General features: G+C 39.4%; 1 protein-coding gene across 2 annotated transcripts in view; it reads right to left on the bottom strand.

Moving 5' to 3' along the window:
* Window positions 1-200: 200 nt before the first annotated feature.
* SECISBP2L (SECIS binding protein 2 like) overlaps window positions 201-16,839 on the bottom strand; it is an 85,781-nt gene continuing 69,142 nt past the window's right edge. For both annotated transcript variants that reach the window (XM_068275418.1, XM_068275419.1), the window contains exons 16-18: window positions 13,653-13,807; window positions 8,542-8,761; window positions 201-7,152 (exon numbers count right to left, since the gene is read on the bottom strand). In XM_068275418.1, coding sequence (XP_068131519.1) covers window positions 6,509-7,152; window positions 8,542-8,761; window positions 13,653-13,807 — 1,019 coding nt within the window. In that variant the 3' untranslated portion in view covers window positions 201-6,508. The remainder of the gene's footprint in view (window positions 7,153-8,541; window positions 8,762-13,652; window positions 13,808-16,839) is intronic.

Genomic DNA, 16,839 nt, shown 5'->3' with positions numbered 1-16,839 from the left:
TGTATGTGTTTGGGATATGGGAGGAAACCAGGGCAGAAATGACAGGAACATACAAATTCTTTGCAGATAGTGCCCTGGCTGGGATACAACCCCACGACCCAGCACTACATGGCGAGAGCCATTGTACCCAATTACACAAAAGCACAAGGACACATCACATCTACAATCATTCATTTATTAGAAGGAAGAAAATTCACTAGTATTTACATAGTGCAAAAGGCTGTTATTACTCCAAAAAGAACAATAAAAATTAACCTTCATTCAAAAAAACCCTTCATGTATGATTAGGAATATTAGTTCCTTCATTATAGGTCAGCCGATTAACTTTTTCATTAGCAGAATAGGTTTCAGAACAAAAAGCACAAAATTGCAAGCCAACAGATTTAAGAAAAAAAAAAATGAACTATTGCTTTAGAAAGACAAAAATAAAGCTAGCATGTGAAAAGATAAACTGCAGTTACAAGCAGCAATTAATAATAAATGCCACAATATACAAGGATACACACTTTTTTTTTCAAAACATGCCCATAATGAAAAAAACTCAAAATCATCTAGAAATGTTGCCACAACTAATGATGTTATCGTCTTATTATAAAATGAAAAACTTACATTCAACGTTATATTATGTGTAGGATCATCTCATATCTGTTACCAGATTTACCTTACCATTTTCAGGGCATGTGTTGCAAAATGAATAATATTACAGATCAATACAATAAAAATGTCAGCTTCATCTGTACATAAATACGTAGTAGGATTACATTTTTATAAACCATACCGGTAACACTTAAGAAAGAGGCGACTTGTTTTATATTAAGGTGGACCTGTTGTCTCCAAATAAAAGCTCAATCTTGACTTTTATATTGACAGACGCACTGAACAGCTGCTTACCTTTTATAGTGTAGATTCTAGACCAAAATTAGCTGCTGAACAGGCTGAGAAGTGCTTATTGTGGTCCACCCTTGCCTGGGCACAGCAGAAATATCCCAGCTTCACCATGGGCTTCTGACAAGCTTTGGATGGTGAAAACAGCTTGGTGCAATTCCTTTAGCTGTATTATGGAAATTATGCATTACAACGGAACTTTTATTCAAGCTGTGGTATGAAGGGAACATTTTTTAGCATTGCTCAATAGGTCCAAGCTGTGATATGAATGGAATATTGCTCAATAGGGCCACTTCAAAGTGTACCTGAGATGAAACAAAGACCAGCATTTATATTTACCTGGGGCTTCCTCCAGTTCACTGTAGGCCGTGGGCTCCCTTGCCGTCCTTCTGGGCTGCTCCATTGCTCCGCAGTCATCTCTGGTGAATTCCTCAGTCATACTTCACTGTGCATGCGCTGTCCCGGCCACGCCCACCGCCCGCAGTTAGTCTTAGCGAATGCTTCCAGCCACAGGAGTGTGATTGGGCAGCATGCATGGCTGGGACCTCGCAAGTGTAGTGGACCGCGACTGAGGGAAACTGAGGAATTCACTAGAGCTGAATGCGAGACAAAGGGGAGTCCAAGGCGGACAACAAGAGAACACACGGCCTACAGGGAGCTGGAGGAATCCCCAAGTATAAATGCTGGTCTTTATTACTTCTCAGTTTTCCTTAAAGTTTATAGCAATGTTCCTTAAACACAACCATTGCGAACTGTAAAGGATTTTAATAGCGACATACTTATTTGATATGACAATCTATACATGAAACACTGTATACATAGATCTGACATAGGCCTCGATCACAGAGCAAAGTCCATTACTTAAAGCAATGGTATCCCTTCAGTTCTTTGCATTTTTCCATACTGCCCAAAGACAATGTTAACGGAAATAAATGGAAGACAGACAACAAATAATACTTATTGATTTAAATATTCACACATAAAAATATATAATTATTTAGAAATTATGAAATGATGACAAAACGATCACAGAAAATAATATTGGGTAAAAAGAATGAGAAAGAAAGCTTAAAGGACATCTGAGATGAAAATAAACTGATGAGAAAAAACATTGTATCTATCCTCAGTCTACTAAAAATGACTTAGATATCTCCGTTTTATTTTATATTAAAAATCTAATTTTTTTTTTAGTTTTTACTGTTTCATTGTCTCTGCTCAATGACAAGTTCATTGAAGTATGTCAGAGCTCAAATCAATGAATTTATTATTGACCCTTTTTATCCCTTTCCTGCTCTCAGAAGCCATTTACTGACAGGAAAGTGTTTTACAGCTGTAATTTATTTTAGTGAGGGTTATGCTATAGTCTGACCCAGTTCTGACCCAGGCAGAATCGGTCACTACCTGATTAACTTTTTCAGGCATAGAAAGAAAAAAAGGACCACAGCCCCGTTATTTGTGTGCTTGGCACTATACATACATATGTATCTCATCATGTCACCTCGGTTGTCCTTTAAAGCCTAACCAAACCAAAAACAGAACAAAGCAAATTCTCAAAGCAATCCTGTTTATTAGTGTAAAATATGAGTATTACCTTAATATTGACAATCTTCCCAACAGAATAAAAATCATTGTGCATCTCTGCTTGCCTGCAGCTGTGCACTTATCTATGTTGACTTAAGACCTTTTCTCTCTGCTAGTTTCCTCATAGAAATGGTGGTCTTACAATTTCTCACCATCTACTTCCTATGAAGTTTCAACTTCTCATATAGACAAGTGGTAGTACAGGGATGCTGGGACATTTATTATTGTTCTTACTTCAGGTGTCACAAACTCACACCCGATAAGCCTCACACTAGCTGAATCCAGAATGGAGAGCAAGTTAGCTGAACTACCTTTAGCCCATAAAGCAGGTATATTTCTCCACCACTCTGTTTCTATACACTCATCACCCTGTTTGTTATTAGAACTTGCCTTGTTCATTGTTGCATTTATTTGATTTTATTTGAACTGCAATAAAGAATTTCTTACAATGTGAGGCACTGTGTCATGTGGACTCTGTGACAAACATGACCAAATTCTAATATACCTCTTTCTATCCCTTTCCTACCATTAGCACAGTAGAACATTCATGAGAAACAGGAATTGCTTTATACAGGTATGTGGAACTTTTCCCCCCCAACTGTTTACCCAAAACTTGGATATAGCCAAATGTGTTACCAAATTAAAGGGGCTCTCAGCTCAACAGCAGGTTCTGCTTACTTCTGCTTAGGGTACTTGTACTCACAGCTATAGGTCATCTGTTGAGCTTTCTGCAATGCATTTCACTAGACCTCTTTTATGCCTACCATTTTGTGACTACGCTCTCTCAACTAGTTGCCAGACAGAAGGACATTCTCAAACAAGACAGGCAAGCTGCTTGCCAAGTCAAAACAGAGAGATTGGTCAAAGACAATTCACATTATTTTTAACAGAACTTTATACTAAATGCATGTACATTTTCAGCTGGATAGCCAATTCTTATAAAATACAATGACATGTATTGGCCTCCCCTGAAAAATACAATAAGAGTAAATAAAACACACAAAGTTGCCATTCCTGGTGTGGCTATACTCCATGACATGAGTATCGTGCTGATGAGATGAATCCATTTCAGCCTTCAGCCAATCTTAAAGTACAGAGCCTTTATTTTTTGTAGTCACTATGGCTGGAAGGAGGAGGAAATTGGTTCAAGCTCAGCTGAAACAGCTAGGTAATGACCTAGCTAAATATCACTGTCTGTTAAGATCAAGAATTAAAGTTTATCGTGAAACTTATGTACTACAAGTTCATAATTCTGTCATTTCCCAAAACAAGACAGCGCTTGAATAAAAAACGGGCTAAAGTCTGTCGTAATATGATAAGGTGATAAGCAACGTGTACAGGTCACTGACCTAATGTAGGGACACAGCCTTGCTGTAGGCTTAATTACCAGCCAGCCTATGACGTCATCAAGTACCAGAAATATTGTCACAAACGCTGCACATCTAAGACAGTCCCTACAATATATGGCCAATGAATACCTTTAAAAGTTGACCTCATTCCTTAGCCTCTGCACATCAAGACTTGAAACTAGACTAGAAAATAGGCCTACTTAAGAGAAGAGAAAAGATACTGTACAGTAAGCCAGTTACCTGATAGAAATGTTACCACAGGCAACAACAATTCAGCAATTCTCCAACACTTAAATACAACCATATATCTGTAAAACTGTAGTAACTAGTAAAAGACTTCTGGATCCACAGAACTGAAATCCCTTCAACAGATATTGTATATGTACACAAACATGTTAAATCACTCTCACTTGGGAAGGTGACGATACATTTACATTGCAAAGGTTGTTTAATAAAGACAGATCCTTTTTGTTCTGATTATGACATGCAAAGCTTAGAACCACCTTTAAACCCATGCCAAATATCTTAATACAAAAGAAAAAAATGACATCAGCACAACAGGATAACATTACAAGAGGTTAGTGGTAATTAAAAGAAAAATCAACATCATGCAGCATCTAATGGTCACCCATCATAGGAGAAAATCTGTAAAACAGACATTGAGGTATAAGCGCTATACCTGTCCAGATGTATAGTCTAGGGACAAGAACTGTTGGGTAGTTTAGTAAAGGAGATCTGCAATGAAGCGGTGTTCACTTCAGAACAGCTAATAATGCAGCACAGAAATGTTACTTTTTACTTGTCCTGCACTACACCCAAATATTTAAAGTGAAAACCATTTGGTGCTCCAATCTTTAGTAGACCATCTGAAGTGTATTCACTCAAAAACACGCATTTTTCAGATTGCACCAAGTAATTGCCAATATAAAAAAGACCCACTATTACCATCTGCATGTTTAGTGGGTTTAAAACTGGTTCTGATCTTAAACATAAGTTACATACAGTTAAAACAATCACACAAAATATAATAAAATATAATACAAACATAAAAACCAAAGAAAAATAATGTTGAAATGCTTTTTTTGCCAGGGATAATCTTAGACTTCCTAATATTTATTATAACCTACCGCACGGTGTAGCAGACACCAATTAATGAATAGCAGTATTGCAAAAAAGCTGCAAAATGAATGACCCCCTGACTGACGCACTAGGCAACAACTGGCAATGAATGTAGCTTGCTATAACAGATGCAGGGATCCATGACAGCTGTGTACTATCGCAGCTGTTTGTGATTGTTACAGGTCACAGCACCATGCAGCAAGTTTCACTGACTTCCAGTTGGCACAAAGTTTGTTAAAGGAGAATTCCACACAATGTTAAGCAAATAATAAAATTGTAGCAAGAATTACATCCTGGAGTAATGAGTTCTTATATAGAGAACAACATCTCTAATTTCAACTGACCTCTTGTGATAATGGCATCCACTGTCAACTTGGGACATTAAACTAGCTTGGCTTATCCACATGTCAATATGAAGTTGACAATTTTATATGTTTAAGATGCCAGCATCACAGTAATGAAGTATAATTTTTAACCACTATTTTTAACCTATGTTAAAGCAAACCTATGAGGGTTTCTGCAGCCTATGTTGCATACTTACCTCAGGAGGGGAAAGCCTCTAGATTCTAAAGAGGCTTCCCCCATCCTCTTCTGCCAGGCTGATCCAGTGATGAGACCCTGGAAGCGCTGTTGCACTGCTGCTCAGTAGTATGGACCCGCACGGGCTCTGGTGGAAAAAGCTGAGCCCAATCTGGTCCATACTACTGCACAGGCAGTTCACACAGCAACACAGACCCGATCAGGCTCAGCTTTTTGTGCCCGAACAGGTCTGAGATACTACGCATGCGCAAGATGTCGACAAGCAGGTTTTTGGGGGTCTCTGCGCCAGAATGGCCTGGTGGAGGAGAGTGGGGGAATCCTCTTTAGGATCCAGAGGCTTCACCCTTCCAAGGTGAGTACCCGGTAGTGTTTTTTTTCCCCAACAGGTACACTATAAGTACACTTGGTGGAGTACTACGTTAACACTTCAGCAAGTCAGTAGGAGGAGCTATCAAACTGTTAATAGCACAACGTGGTACCTGCAAAACGTGCAGCTCAAAATAAACTGCTCCTATTAATTCAATTATTTTATTTAGAATTATTTAGTTATAAATATAAAATGAATAGAAGCCTAAACAATATAAAATTATAGAACACAAAATTAAGCTGAGCCTATATTACAATGCGGAATCAAAATAAAGTTCCATTTGTTAAACTGATGCCGATAAACCGCTTGTGGTCATATTCTCCCCCACTCTATTTTAAGCAATGAATGAACTGCACATACTGTATATTACAGACCAGAAGTGTGACTTATTTTGGAGTTTATAAGTGCATGTATGTGTCCACAAACCAGATGTCAGAAGACAAACATTCCTTAATACACCCTCTAGTGCTAAGATAAAGAAAAAGTAACAAAGGACATTTACATGTACAATTAATACAAATAGCATTATTTACAAAGAATTAAATATAGATTAGGCATTTAACCAGTGCAAAACATTGAGATGAAACATGTAATGGAATGGCTGAAACTCATCCGAACGTTCTGTAAATGGACCAATTCCTGAGTTTGTTTGATTTGCTATTTTTTTTTACATAAAATTAGAGTCAGAGCTCTCTTTTAATAATGATCTCCCACCACTTTGAGTGCTTGATCCATTTCGTGCAATCTTTTCTGCTGTCCGTTCCTTGCATTCAGCAACTGGTTCTACATGATCAGAGGGCTCCACGTCATCATCATCACTCTGCTCTACATTATCCTCCTCAGGGCTGTTCACAAGCTGGAGTGTCTCCATAGTCCGCTGGGTCTCTGATACCCAGGACTCTATTCTGCTAACTGAAATAGGTTCCTGGTGATACTCATCATCATCCTCTTCATCGTCATCTTCTTCCAACATTTCTGGCACCAAAGTGCTAGTTGTACTTGTCATGGAGGAGTTGAGGACATCTCTGCCACTTCCATCCCATGACCCAGTTTCAGTACTTTGCTGAGATGCCCATTCCAGATTGTCATCTGGTTTCACTTCTTCCTTCTCAACTGGTGGTAACTTGCCAGGTTTACTGACTGAGGTAGCAGCACCAGGAGCTTTCAATGGCATTTGTTTAACTGTGCTGGCTTTGCCATCAGATTGGACATTAATGGTGTGTTCTGAATCCACTGTCCTCACAGAACAGTCTTCATTTTCCGATGTTTCAAGGCCATCAGATGTTTCTACCATATTTCTCCAATTTGTTTCTGTAAAAGACAAATGCAGAAACAACAGTATTAATAAAGTGTTATGTTTGTGCAAGTCATCAGAGAGATATAAAAGAATGACTTACATGGCTTAACCCAGTATCCTTAACTTTGTGTAAATGCCCTTGTTTGTTTTAAATTTGTGATGAACGGGATGACCTTCTGCATTGAGAAGGTACTCATGTCCTTTAAGGCTCCTACACATGTCCAACAAAAGTGCATAAGCAACCCGATGACAGGACCAAATGCAGGCATAAGCGATGGCACACAAGTGGCACGATATGGCCACATAAAAAAAAAAGTACAAGTCATTCAAACGGCTTGTACCAGACCACCAGTCGTGTGAGTTGATTCACCGGTTGGATCAGACAAACCGCCTGTTATCAGTTGCTCATCTAGTCATTTGTCACCAGTACACTATTGTCCAACAGACTAAGTTTGGACGATAGTTGAGCGGAAAAATTACACATGTATACAAGCTTTTACAGTAAATTTTATGTAAGGTCACCAAATAAAACTAAATTTGTTGTTTTTTCCTGAACTGTGTACCAAATTCTATTGTCATTGTGATAAAGGGATACAAATAAAAGGTTTTCACCGATTACCCCTTCTAGACTTTCCAAGCTCACCAATAGTTCCTTAGATGAATGTTGGAGATGTGGTGCCAGCCCAGGTGAATTCAAGTTTAGACTGGGTGTGTGTTCAAGCATTTTGGGGTAAAGGATGATAGGGGCTGATAGAGAAGTGGCCACTTAATCGTAACAGGAAACAACTGGTACGAATGTTATTCTTTTAGAAAATCAATTGCACTGGAATGGAAAACTGAAGTAGAACCTCTAATTAAAATATGGTTTAAACTGGTCAATAAGGCCCTTCCCTTATTCAAGTTAACATGGCAAATAAGAGGGTCTCATAATACATTTTATAATACATGGAATACTTAGTTAGAATGCCACAGCTCTAAATAACCTAAAACTAGATATTAGTCCAAAAAAATCTGGATTATCGTATTTGTAAAGCTTAAAGGAGTACTGTAACCTGAATTTAAAAAAAAAAAAAAAAAAAAAAAAAAGTTTAACTTACTAAACTCAGAGGGGAAAAAAGTCTAGATTCTAAAGAGGCTTCCCCCTTCCTCCTCAGCCAGGCTGATCAAGTGGTGAGACCCATACTACATTACTCTACAATCCTCACTGTGGCTCGCTTCCGTTTTTTTGTGACTTGAATATCGCAAACAGCTACGCCTGCGCGGCCCTGGTCACGTGCTTCCTCCCTCCCGCTGATGTTGGCGGGAGCTCCCTGCACAGGCACAGTACACGTACTGCACAGGGAGCTCCCAGCGAAGGCAGCGGGTGCAAGGTCATTTTGTTCAACCTTCATCCAAAAACTTACCATAATCCTTTTCATTGACTTCTGATATAGGTTCAGAGATGACGCTGCAGAATGAGATGGCGCTGGCTGCAGAAGGGTTGCGTGAGTGGCCCATGTGATGAGGAACTTTTTTAACATTTTTTAGAGCTTCTTCAGCCTGTTCTTGTTCCATTGAAGCCACCATATCTTTGTATGCCTTTCTAGCCTCTTCCGTCAGTGCCACTAAGTTGTTAAATAGGTTCTACAAAGAAATGCTCAAAGTAAGTGCAAAAATACCATAACTCACAAGAATGATTTTAAACAAGCATACAGCAACTGGATTATCAAGACAGGTGAATAAAACAAACAAACAAACAAAAAAACTTTAGCAAATGCAAACAGAGCAACTTCATGGCTATTGCGCAAGTTTTCTTTGCACGTGACTTGAGTAATCAGTCCCATAAGGTTTAATTTTTCAATTTTCATGCATTCATTCCTTAAAGTGAACCAGGGACGAAGCACCCTCATGTATTTTACCATATAGATCAGTGGGAACATTAGAGAAAACACCTACCCTGCTCTGTTTCATTCTTCACTGCTTAGCCTGCTTCTTATCAGCCCTGATAAAATCCCCGACTGAGCATTCAGTGTGACTTTGCTCAGGAATCATTATAGCGGAGTCATTATAGCAGAGTTAAGGAAAGGTGGGGGGGGGAAAGGCTGCGCATCCCTAAACACATGTTGCAAATGAATGGTTAATCGCACAGGCATACTCCGCCTCTGCCAGACTGAAAAATGCATGCCCTGCATCCTAGACAAGTGCTAACATTTATTAAACTAGGAGGTACTGTAGCTTCCAATATGGTTTGCATGCAAAGTATATTATACTAGACACTTGCGCTATATATATATATATATATATATATATATATATATATATATATATATATATATATATATATATATATATATATATAAATTATAGCAGAGCCAGAATGGGGCAGGCTTGGGCTGCCATCAGAGATCAGACATCAGAGAAGACAGACTCCGCTATTATGATTCCTGAGCAAAGCCAGACTGAGTGCTCAGTCGGGGGTTTTATCAGGGCTGATAAGAAGGAAGCTGAGCAGTGAAAAATGAAAGAGCAGGGTAGGCGTTTTCTCTAATGTTTCCACTGCTATACTGTATATGGTAAAATACATCAGGATGCTTTGTCTCTGGTTCGCTTTAAGGCTTGGTTCCCACAGGGGATCCAACAACACCTACATTGAGATGAATGTGACCGTTTATTGTCGATGGGGCTCAAAACCCAACTAGGGAAACCAATGCCACACACTTTTCTGCTTGGTTGCAGAAACGTTTTTAGCATCAGCTAAACGCACCACCCCAGCCCATGTGAACCAGCCCCAACACTAGTACTAAAAATTTTGCAATATATTATTTTAAACTAAAGAAAATGAATTTATTAAAAATAAAAATTCGATATTTGTTTAGAGTAGTGTTGGTGTTTGAATTTGGCATTGCGAATTCACAACACCCATATACTACCAATTTCCGCTGTTCGGCACTGAACAAGTTGATGGGGTCAGGAGGTCACTGACTCAGGTGCCACGTTGCCTTCCATGTGACTCCGATACTTCCTCCCTTCAGTTTGGAAGTAGGATGCATCAGAGTCATGTGAAATGCAACTCTGATCTCCTCCAGACCCGGTTACCTTGAACAGTGTTGAACAGTGGTAATCGGTGGTATCCGGGTGCTGCAAATTCACTATGCTGAATTTGAACACACACACTAGTTAAAGCGGACCCAAACTAAACTTTTTTAATTAAAAATATTTAGTTACACCACTCTGACACATACAAAGATAAATAAACACTCCTTCAAACCTATGATCATTTCAGTGCATGCTTTTCCCTCTTCTCTTTTCATAGCTAGGGTTATACTGGGGGCAGCCATTAGCAATTCCTCCATTGCTGGACTCCATCTACTCCACCAGTTTGCTGGAAAAATCCCGGCAATTTGAAAGGAAGGGAGGGGTTCCTCCAATAAATGTAAAATATTTTATATTTGTCATCATGCAGCTGAAAAAAGGCTGCTATTATAATTTAGAAAATAGATTTTATTTCTGAAATCTTGTATTTTTAATTTGGGTCCACGTTAAGAGCTCCACTTACTGTTCTGACTAGAACGCTATATGAAAGGAAAATCTAAAAAAAAAAAAAGGATCTTTCAAGTGACTATGTGCACAGCAATATCTGGCTCTACCAAGAGGCATGTATTGAACTATGGAGAGCAAAGGGAAAGAAGCAGAAGACCTCTCATGGCAGGAAGCACAACAGTAATTGCAGAAAATGTGTCTGAAGGGGGTGGTAGACACCTGAAGGAGTGTCATCTAAAAGGATCAAAACTGTTCCAACTCCAAGTGCTATGAAACTCCCATTATGTGGTTACACCATTTTCCTGGATCACACACAATTTACCAGCACATCCAATTACCAGTTTAACACTGACAATGCTTATTGAAATTCATATTCCCTTGATGCACAAAACATATTGGCTTAAGCACTGGAATATAGCTTTCAGGCATACAGCTAAACAATAGCTATTGTTTTTGTTTTACTTTCTTCAGCATGATGCATCACTTCGCCTGCTGCTTCACAAACCCATATGAGTTTACTGTTTATATTTTTCTTAAAGGAAAAACTATTGCAAACATTGGTAAAACATAAAATACGTGAGTATTAGATGTACATTTGCCCTAGAGTAAAATGCTCGGTACATTTTTTTCCTATGAAGCGGTCTCTAACAGTAGCTAGTAAAAATGTGAAAGATAGCCCATCTCCTCACGGGGAGATTTTCAATAATTCGGGTGCACGGTGGCATAGTAGTTAGCGGTTCAAATCCCAGCCAGGTCAACATCTGCAAGGAGTTTGTATGTTCTCCCCCTGTCTATGTGAGTTTTCTCCAGGCACTCCGGTTTACTCCCAAGTCCATAAAACATATAGATAAGTTAATTGGCTTCCCCCTAAATTGGCCCTAGACCAGGCATGGGCAAACTTGGCCCTCCAGCTGTTAAGGAACTACAAGTCCCACAATGCATTGCAGTAGTCTTACAGCCACAGTCATGACTCATAAAGGCAAATGCATTGTGAGACTTTTAGTTCCTTAACAGCTGGAGGGCCAAGTTTGCCCATGCCTGGGCTAGACTATGATACATGCACGATACATACATAGACATGAGTATGGTAGGGACTAGATTGTGAGTCCTTCTGAGGGACAGTTAGTGACAAGGCAATATATTCTGTACAGCACTGCGTAATATGTCAGCACTATATAAATACTTAAAATAAATATTTTCTTTTTCTTCTGTTATAAAGCTCTCACTGGAAAGTACCTTTGCAGTGGTGCTGGAAAGCTAGTCTCCTCCTGTGCATACTATTCTGGCAGTTGGAATGTGCCACTGCCATCTAGCGAGTGCTTTTAAAAAAATACAAGAATTCCTGAGAACCCCCCATGAGAAGATAGATTAGTCTAAAATCATTGAGATCAGTCACATCTCTACAGCCTAATGCAAGTGACAAGAACATAGGAACATTACACATTTTCACTATAGTAATCCTTTAAGTAATGCAAACAAACCTTTGACCCTCCTCTCTCAGACCTTTCCTCATCCCCCATGCAGGTTGGTTTTGGTTTCAATATATTTTTTATTGATTTTCAAATAAAACAAGTTAAACATGTAAAGGCAAAAATTAAGTTGGCCCAACTTAAACAATAGTACAAACAGGTAAAAGTAACAGGAATAGTCCCCAGCGGGACGCAGAGAGAAGAGTTTGTAAGGATTCCAAAAATATATGGCAACATTATTACACCATGTAGATAACATCCTTTCAGAAAATAAAAAAGGCAAGAAGAATCTCATACACCAGTTATACAATATTCTCAGATATATGCCGATCAAAAATGCCCCATGCAGGTTGTGAGATCCACTGCCTGGACAATGCCAACATGGCATAAATCTAATAGCAAAAAAAAAAAAAAAGGTTTCCAAGTTACAGGAAGGGTTAATACTCAAACTTCTACTTTATTCAGAATCTGATAAAATTGCTCTTGCCATAGCAAGATTGACTTGAGCCATATTAAGCTGTGTAATAAAAATGCGGAATAGCTTCTTCTGTATCCAAAGGGTGAAGCAAAGAATTCTCTCTACTTTGCACAAGAAAAACAAAAGTTTGCTTTCTTAAAACAGAAAGAATTTGCGATAATTCAGGTTGGAGTGAGCTTGAGATGTCTCCCAGAGCATTACTGCTGAATATATGCAAATTAACCATTGTACCCTTAGAAGCTAAACACACCTCCAGAACCGCTGGAATGCAATGGTGTGTCAGCTTGTTAATTTGTTCAGAGCCATAACAATCCAACATGCATACAGACTGTTTCGGATTGTTTGATCCTCATCAGTGCATGGCATGGATTAATTTGGCTCTATGCAGTAGGGCTTGTAACACCTAGAGGTACAAACTAACCAGCAAGCTCATGGTGATCCAGAACTCATTGGAGTGTGTAAGGGACTACAATGGTCCTAAAATTGTTGTTTGCACAACAATTACTTAATTGCAAGACAATCTGACCATTTGTACAGCAACTGGCAATTGCTATGCAATGCTGTGTTTATTGTTTCAGAACAAAAAAGTATATTTGAGTTTCATACCATTTTAATATGGAAAACACTCCTCAAGAGAAGGACAGTCCCCTCACCTCCATCAAACAGCCTTGTCCATGCTCAAACCCACCTTCAGAGCAGAGGAAAAAGTAATGGTAACCAACTTAAACATGTGTGCAATAGCACCCTCTGGGGTTGGACTTTAGAAGGTCTTTATTAAGGGACTTTTAAAATGTCAGGTATTTACATTTAAAGCTATGCAGAAGTTGGTAGCAATGTATTCCATATTCATTAACTTGGGGGAGGCTTACTAGTCCTTCCAAAAAACTGCCATGTTACCCTGGTAACACTGATTGGACTATTTGCACAACACCCACTGCATAACTGTGTGTTACCTGCACATGATCGGTGGTATGTTAATCAACGCATTGGTATTTTAGGGAAATGAACAAATATAAAAGAATAAATTATTTTGTGTTAACAGTCTTACCTCTGCCCCAGAGTAGCTGAAAATGCCTACAACGCTGACAGGTACCAATTTGTTCACACAACGTCCAAGCGCCTTTCTTCCCAGAGCAAAAACAAAGGGAATTTCTTGCTCTCTGGCCATAGCAATTACATTGTAGAGTGCCTCATCTAACCCACCTGTGGAGGGGAAAAAAAAACACCAACAAAATGTATTAAACTGCTCGTAATGCTTTATTATCAATATAGCCCCAGTTATACAGTAAATTTTGCTTACACAATTTTAAAAACAAGGTGACACAATATACCATTTTGATGACAATATCCATTATAACTGATAATTTTATAGCTACCACACAAAGATTATTGTAGAAGGTAAGCCGAGTGTAACTTATATTACATAATTCAAAAATAAGATTTTTTCCAGACTTACAAAAAATAAACGCTGAATAAAATAAACCAACTTGTGTCAAAATTGTTCATGCATGTTGGAGAATAAAATAGGTTTGATAAAAAAAAATGATATCCAAGCAATGAGGGATTTTACACAAGACCGCTCTCAAAGGACCAAAGCACCAGTAGGCCCTCATCCTCCACCAATTACAGCAGCTTTGTGTCTGGTTACATGGTGTTAGTGAACATCTCAACACAGGTATATCATTATGCATGTTCATTTCTTTCATAAGCTAGATGTGTCAAGCATCACACTGTGCCTCTACTTTTTACTGTCATCTTAAGAGGCTACCAAGAGACCCAAGCACAGAAAAGCAGTAATTTTCATGTATAAAATGTCCCTTTTTCCTTGCCCCATTTTCTTTTGTTAATCTTACAATGTTTATTGGAAAGAAGAGAAGAAAGTTGACAAATATGTGCAGAACGGAATAATCAATGGCACCAATGTGTAATTTAACAGGGTTATGAATAAGTACAGCAAATGACACACAATAATTATCCCGTCAATCAACAAGCATACATCACATGAAAGGACCAGCTCAATCATATAAACCAATATGGATCAAATATACAGTATAGCATAAAGGTAGTACAGTTCATACTATAAGATTATTGTTCAAAGTCCTATTCTGTCTCTGACCAACTCAAAACCAGCAAAACCCCGGTTGTTTAAGCCTGCCAAGTCCTTTAAAATGTACTAAAGGCATATTTTACCCCTTACTCCAACCAAATTAACATGCTGTGTTGTAAGTCAAGTAAAAACAGCCTTAAAATACATTCCTACCTTCCTGAAGGTCTTCATGGCTATATGTAATGTGCCAGCTTCTTACATTTGCATTTTAAACAATACTATTTTTGCCTGGCTGTCCTGCGCCTCTAATTCTGTTAGCCATAGACCTTGAACAAACATGCAGATCAGGTGATCTGACTGAAGTCCGACTAGATTAACCCAATGCTTGTTTCAGTTGTGTGATTCAGACAGTACTGATGTCAGAAAGATCAGGATGCTAGGCAACTGGTATTATTTAATAGGAAATAAATATGGCAGCCTCCATGTTTCCCACCTAAGGTTCCCTTTAAAAGGGCACTATGACAAAAAAGAAAACCTGTAAAAAGTTAAAATACATGTGCTCACATTTACATTTATCTCAGAATAAAATTCTATGTAGCTGTCACAGTGTTTTTAATCTGATGGATATGATGTATTACCACCAGGTTTTGGACTAGTCCATCTCCTCATGGGGGAGTCGAATGGTTTTCTTTATTGTCAAAAGAACTTACTGGACAGTAGTTTATTAATCTTACTGCCAGAATTGTGCGTGAGCAACTAGACTGGCATTCCAAAATCTTTGTAGAGATCCTTGTCCAGGAGTACCTTAAAAGAATAAAGGAGAACTTTAGGTTCCCCATGAGGAGAGGGGCTGGTCCAAAACCTGCTGGTAACATGTACGAACCCATTAGATTAAAACCACTTACAGCAAGTGACCGCTACATAGAAATAAAGTAATTTACAGTGCACCTAACTCTGGAACAAATATATATATATGAACAAGAAACATAAATAGACTAGAGTTCCATGGCTTGTTAGTTACATTCTTGGTGTCCGCCTGTCAGTGCTTTTGATCCAATCCTTGACATGACCAGAGGCGTATCTAGGGAAAATAGCGCCTATGGCAAGCACTGAAATTGCGCCCCTCCATAACACCAGATAAAACACTCTTTCACTTACCTGGGGCCTCCGCAATCTCGTAGTTTCCTCGCTGACCTACTGGTCCTCATCCTTGGTCCGCTGTGGCCCGGTAAGGTGTGTGACGTAGCTAGGTCATGCAATACTAACCCATGCACTAGCCTGGCGGCATGCCTACTTGATTGCACTCCTGTGGCTGGGAGCATTCTGCACCTGTACATAGCATTTTACAGGAGTGCAATCAAAGTGCCTCGCCACCAAGCCAACACATGCACAGTAGTGTATACAGTTTACAGGGAGAGCTAGAGAACTACAAGACTTCAGGGCGTGGATTCTGGCGGAAGCCCCAGGTAAGTAAAAGACCTCACATGAACAATTATTTTCAACTGCAAGGAACCTTAGGACACTCATTTAGTTTCCATACTACAGCAGGCTCCTGCTTACCCACATTTCAGTAGTTCTTACAAACTTCCATCCATTCTACAGCTGGCCACTGCAGTGCTTACCCACTGAATTTCATTTCTGGGAAAATCCCAGAACTTATAGGAAAGCAGTGGCCTGCTGTAGAATGGATGGAAATTGTAAGAATTAAAATGTGGGAAAGCCTGGGCCTGCTATAGCATGGAAATTGTAACTGAAATAAAATGTGGGACAGTGGGAAAGTAGTGGCCAGTAGGGATGTAGGCCAACCGTTCGCTGGTGAACCCCTATGGGCCGCTACTACTTCCGGGTCGCTATGACCTGGAGTAGTACGGCTGCTCTGGGCCGGCGGTGCGTGTCTTTGATCGTGCGCCTGTTGCCGGGCACTCTCTGCGCATGAGCGGGACGTCACGCACATGCGCAGAAAGTGCCCGGCAACAGGCGCGGGATCTAGGATGCGCACCGCCGGCCCAGCGCAGCTGTACTACTTCGGGTCATAGCGACCCGGAAGTAGTACAGGGTGAGGTGTTCCCGAACCATTCGCCGACATCTCTAGTGGCCAGCAGATGCTGTTGCCCTGCAGAACAGATTTTATAATAATGGGTTTTTACAGTTCATTTCTAACTTATAGTTTGATTTCTAACTTAGCTTC

The sequence above is a fragment of the Hyperolius riggenbachi genome, chromosome 3 (genome assembly GCF_040937935.1).
Source record: "Hyperolius riggenbachi isolate aHypRig1 chromosome 3, aHypRig1.pri, whole genome shotgun sequence".
Taxonomy (NCBI): domain Eukaryota; kingdom Metazoa; phylum Chordata; class Amphibia; order Anura; family Hyperoliidae; genus Hyperolius; species Hyperolius riggenbachi.
Note: the sequence above shows the minus strand (reverse complement) of the source record. Positions and strands in the feature narration are given on the sequence as shown.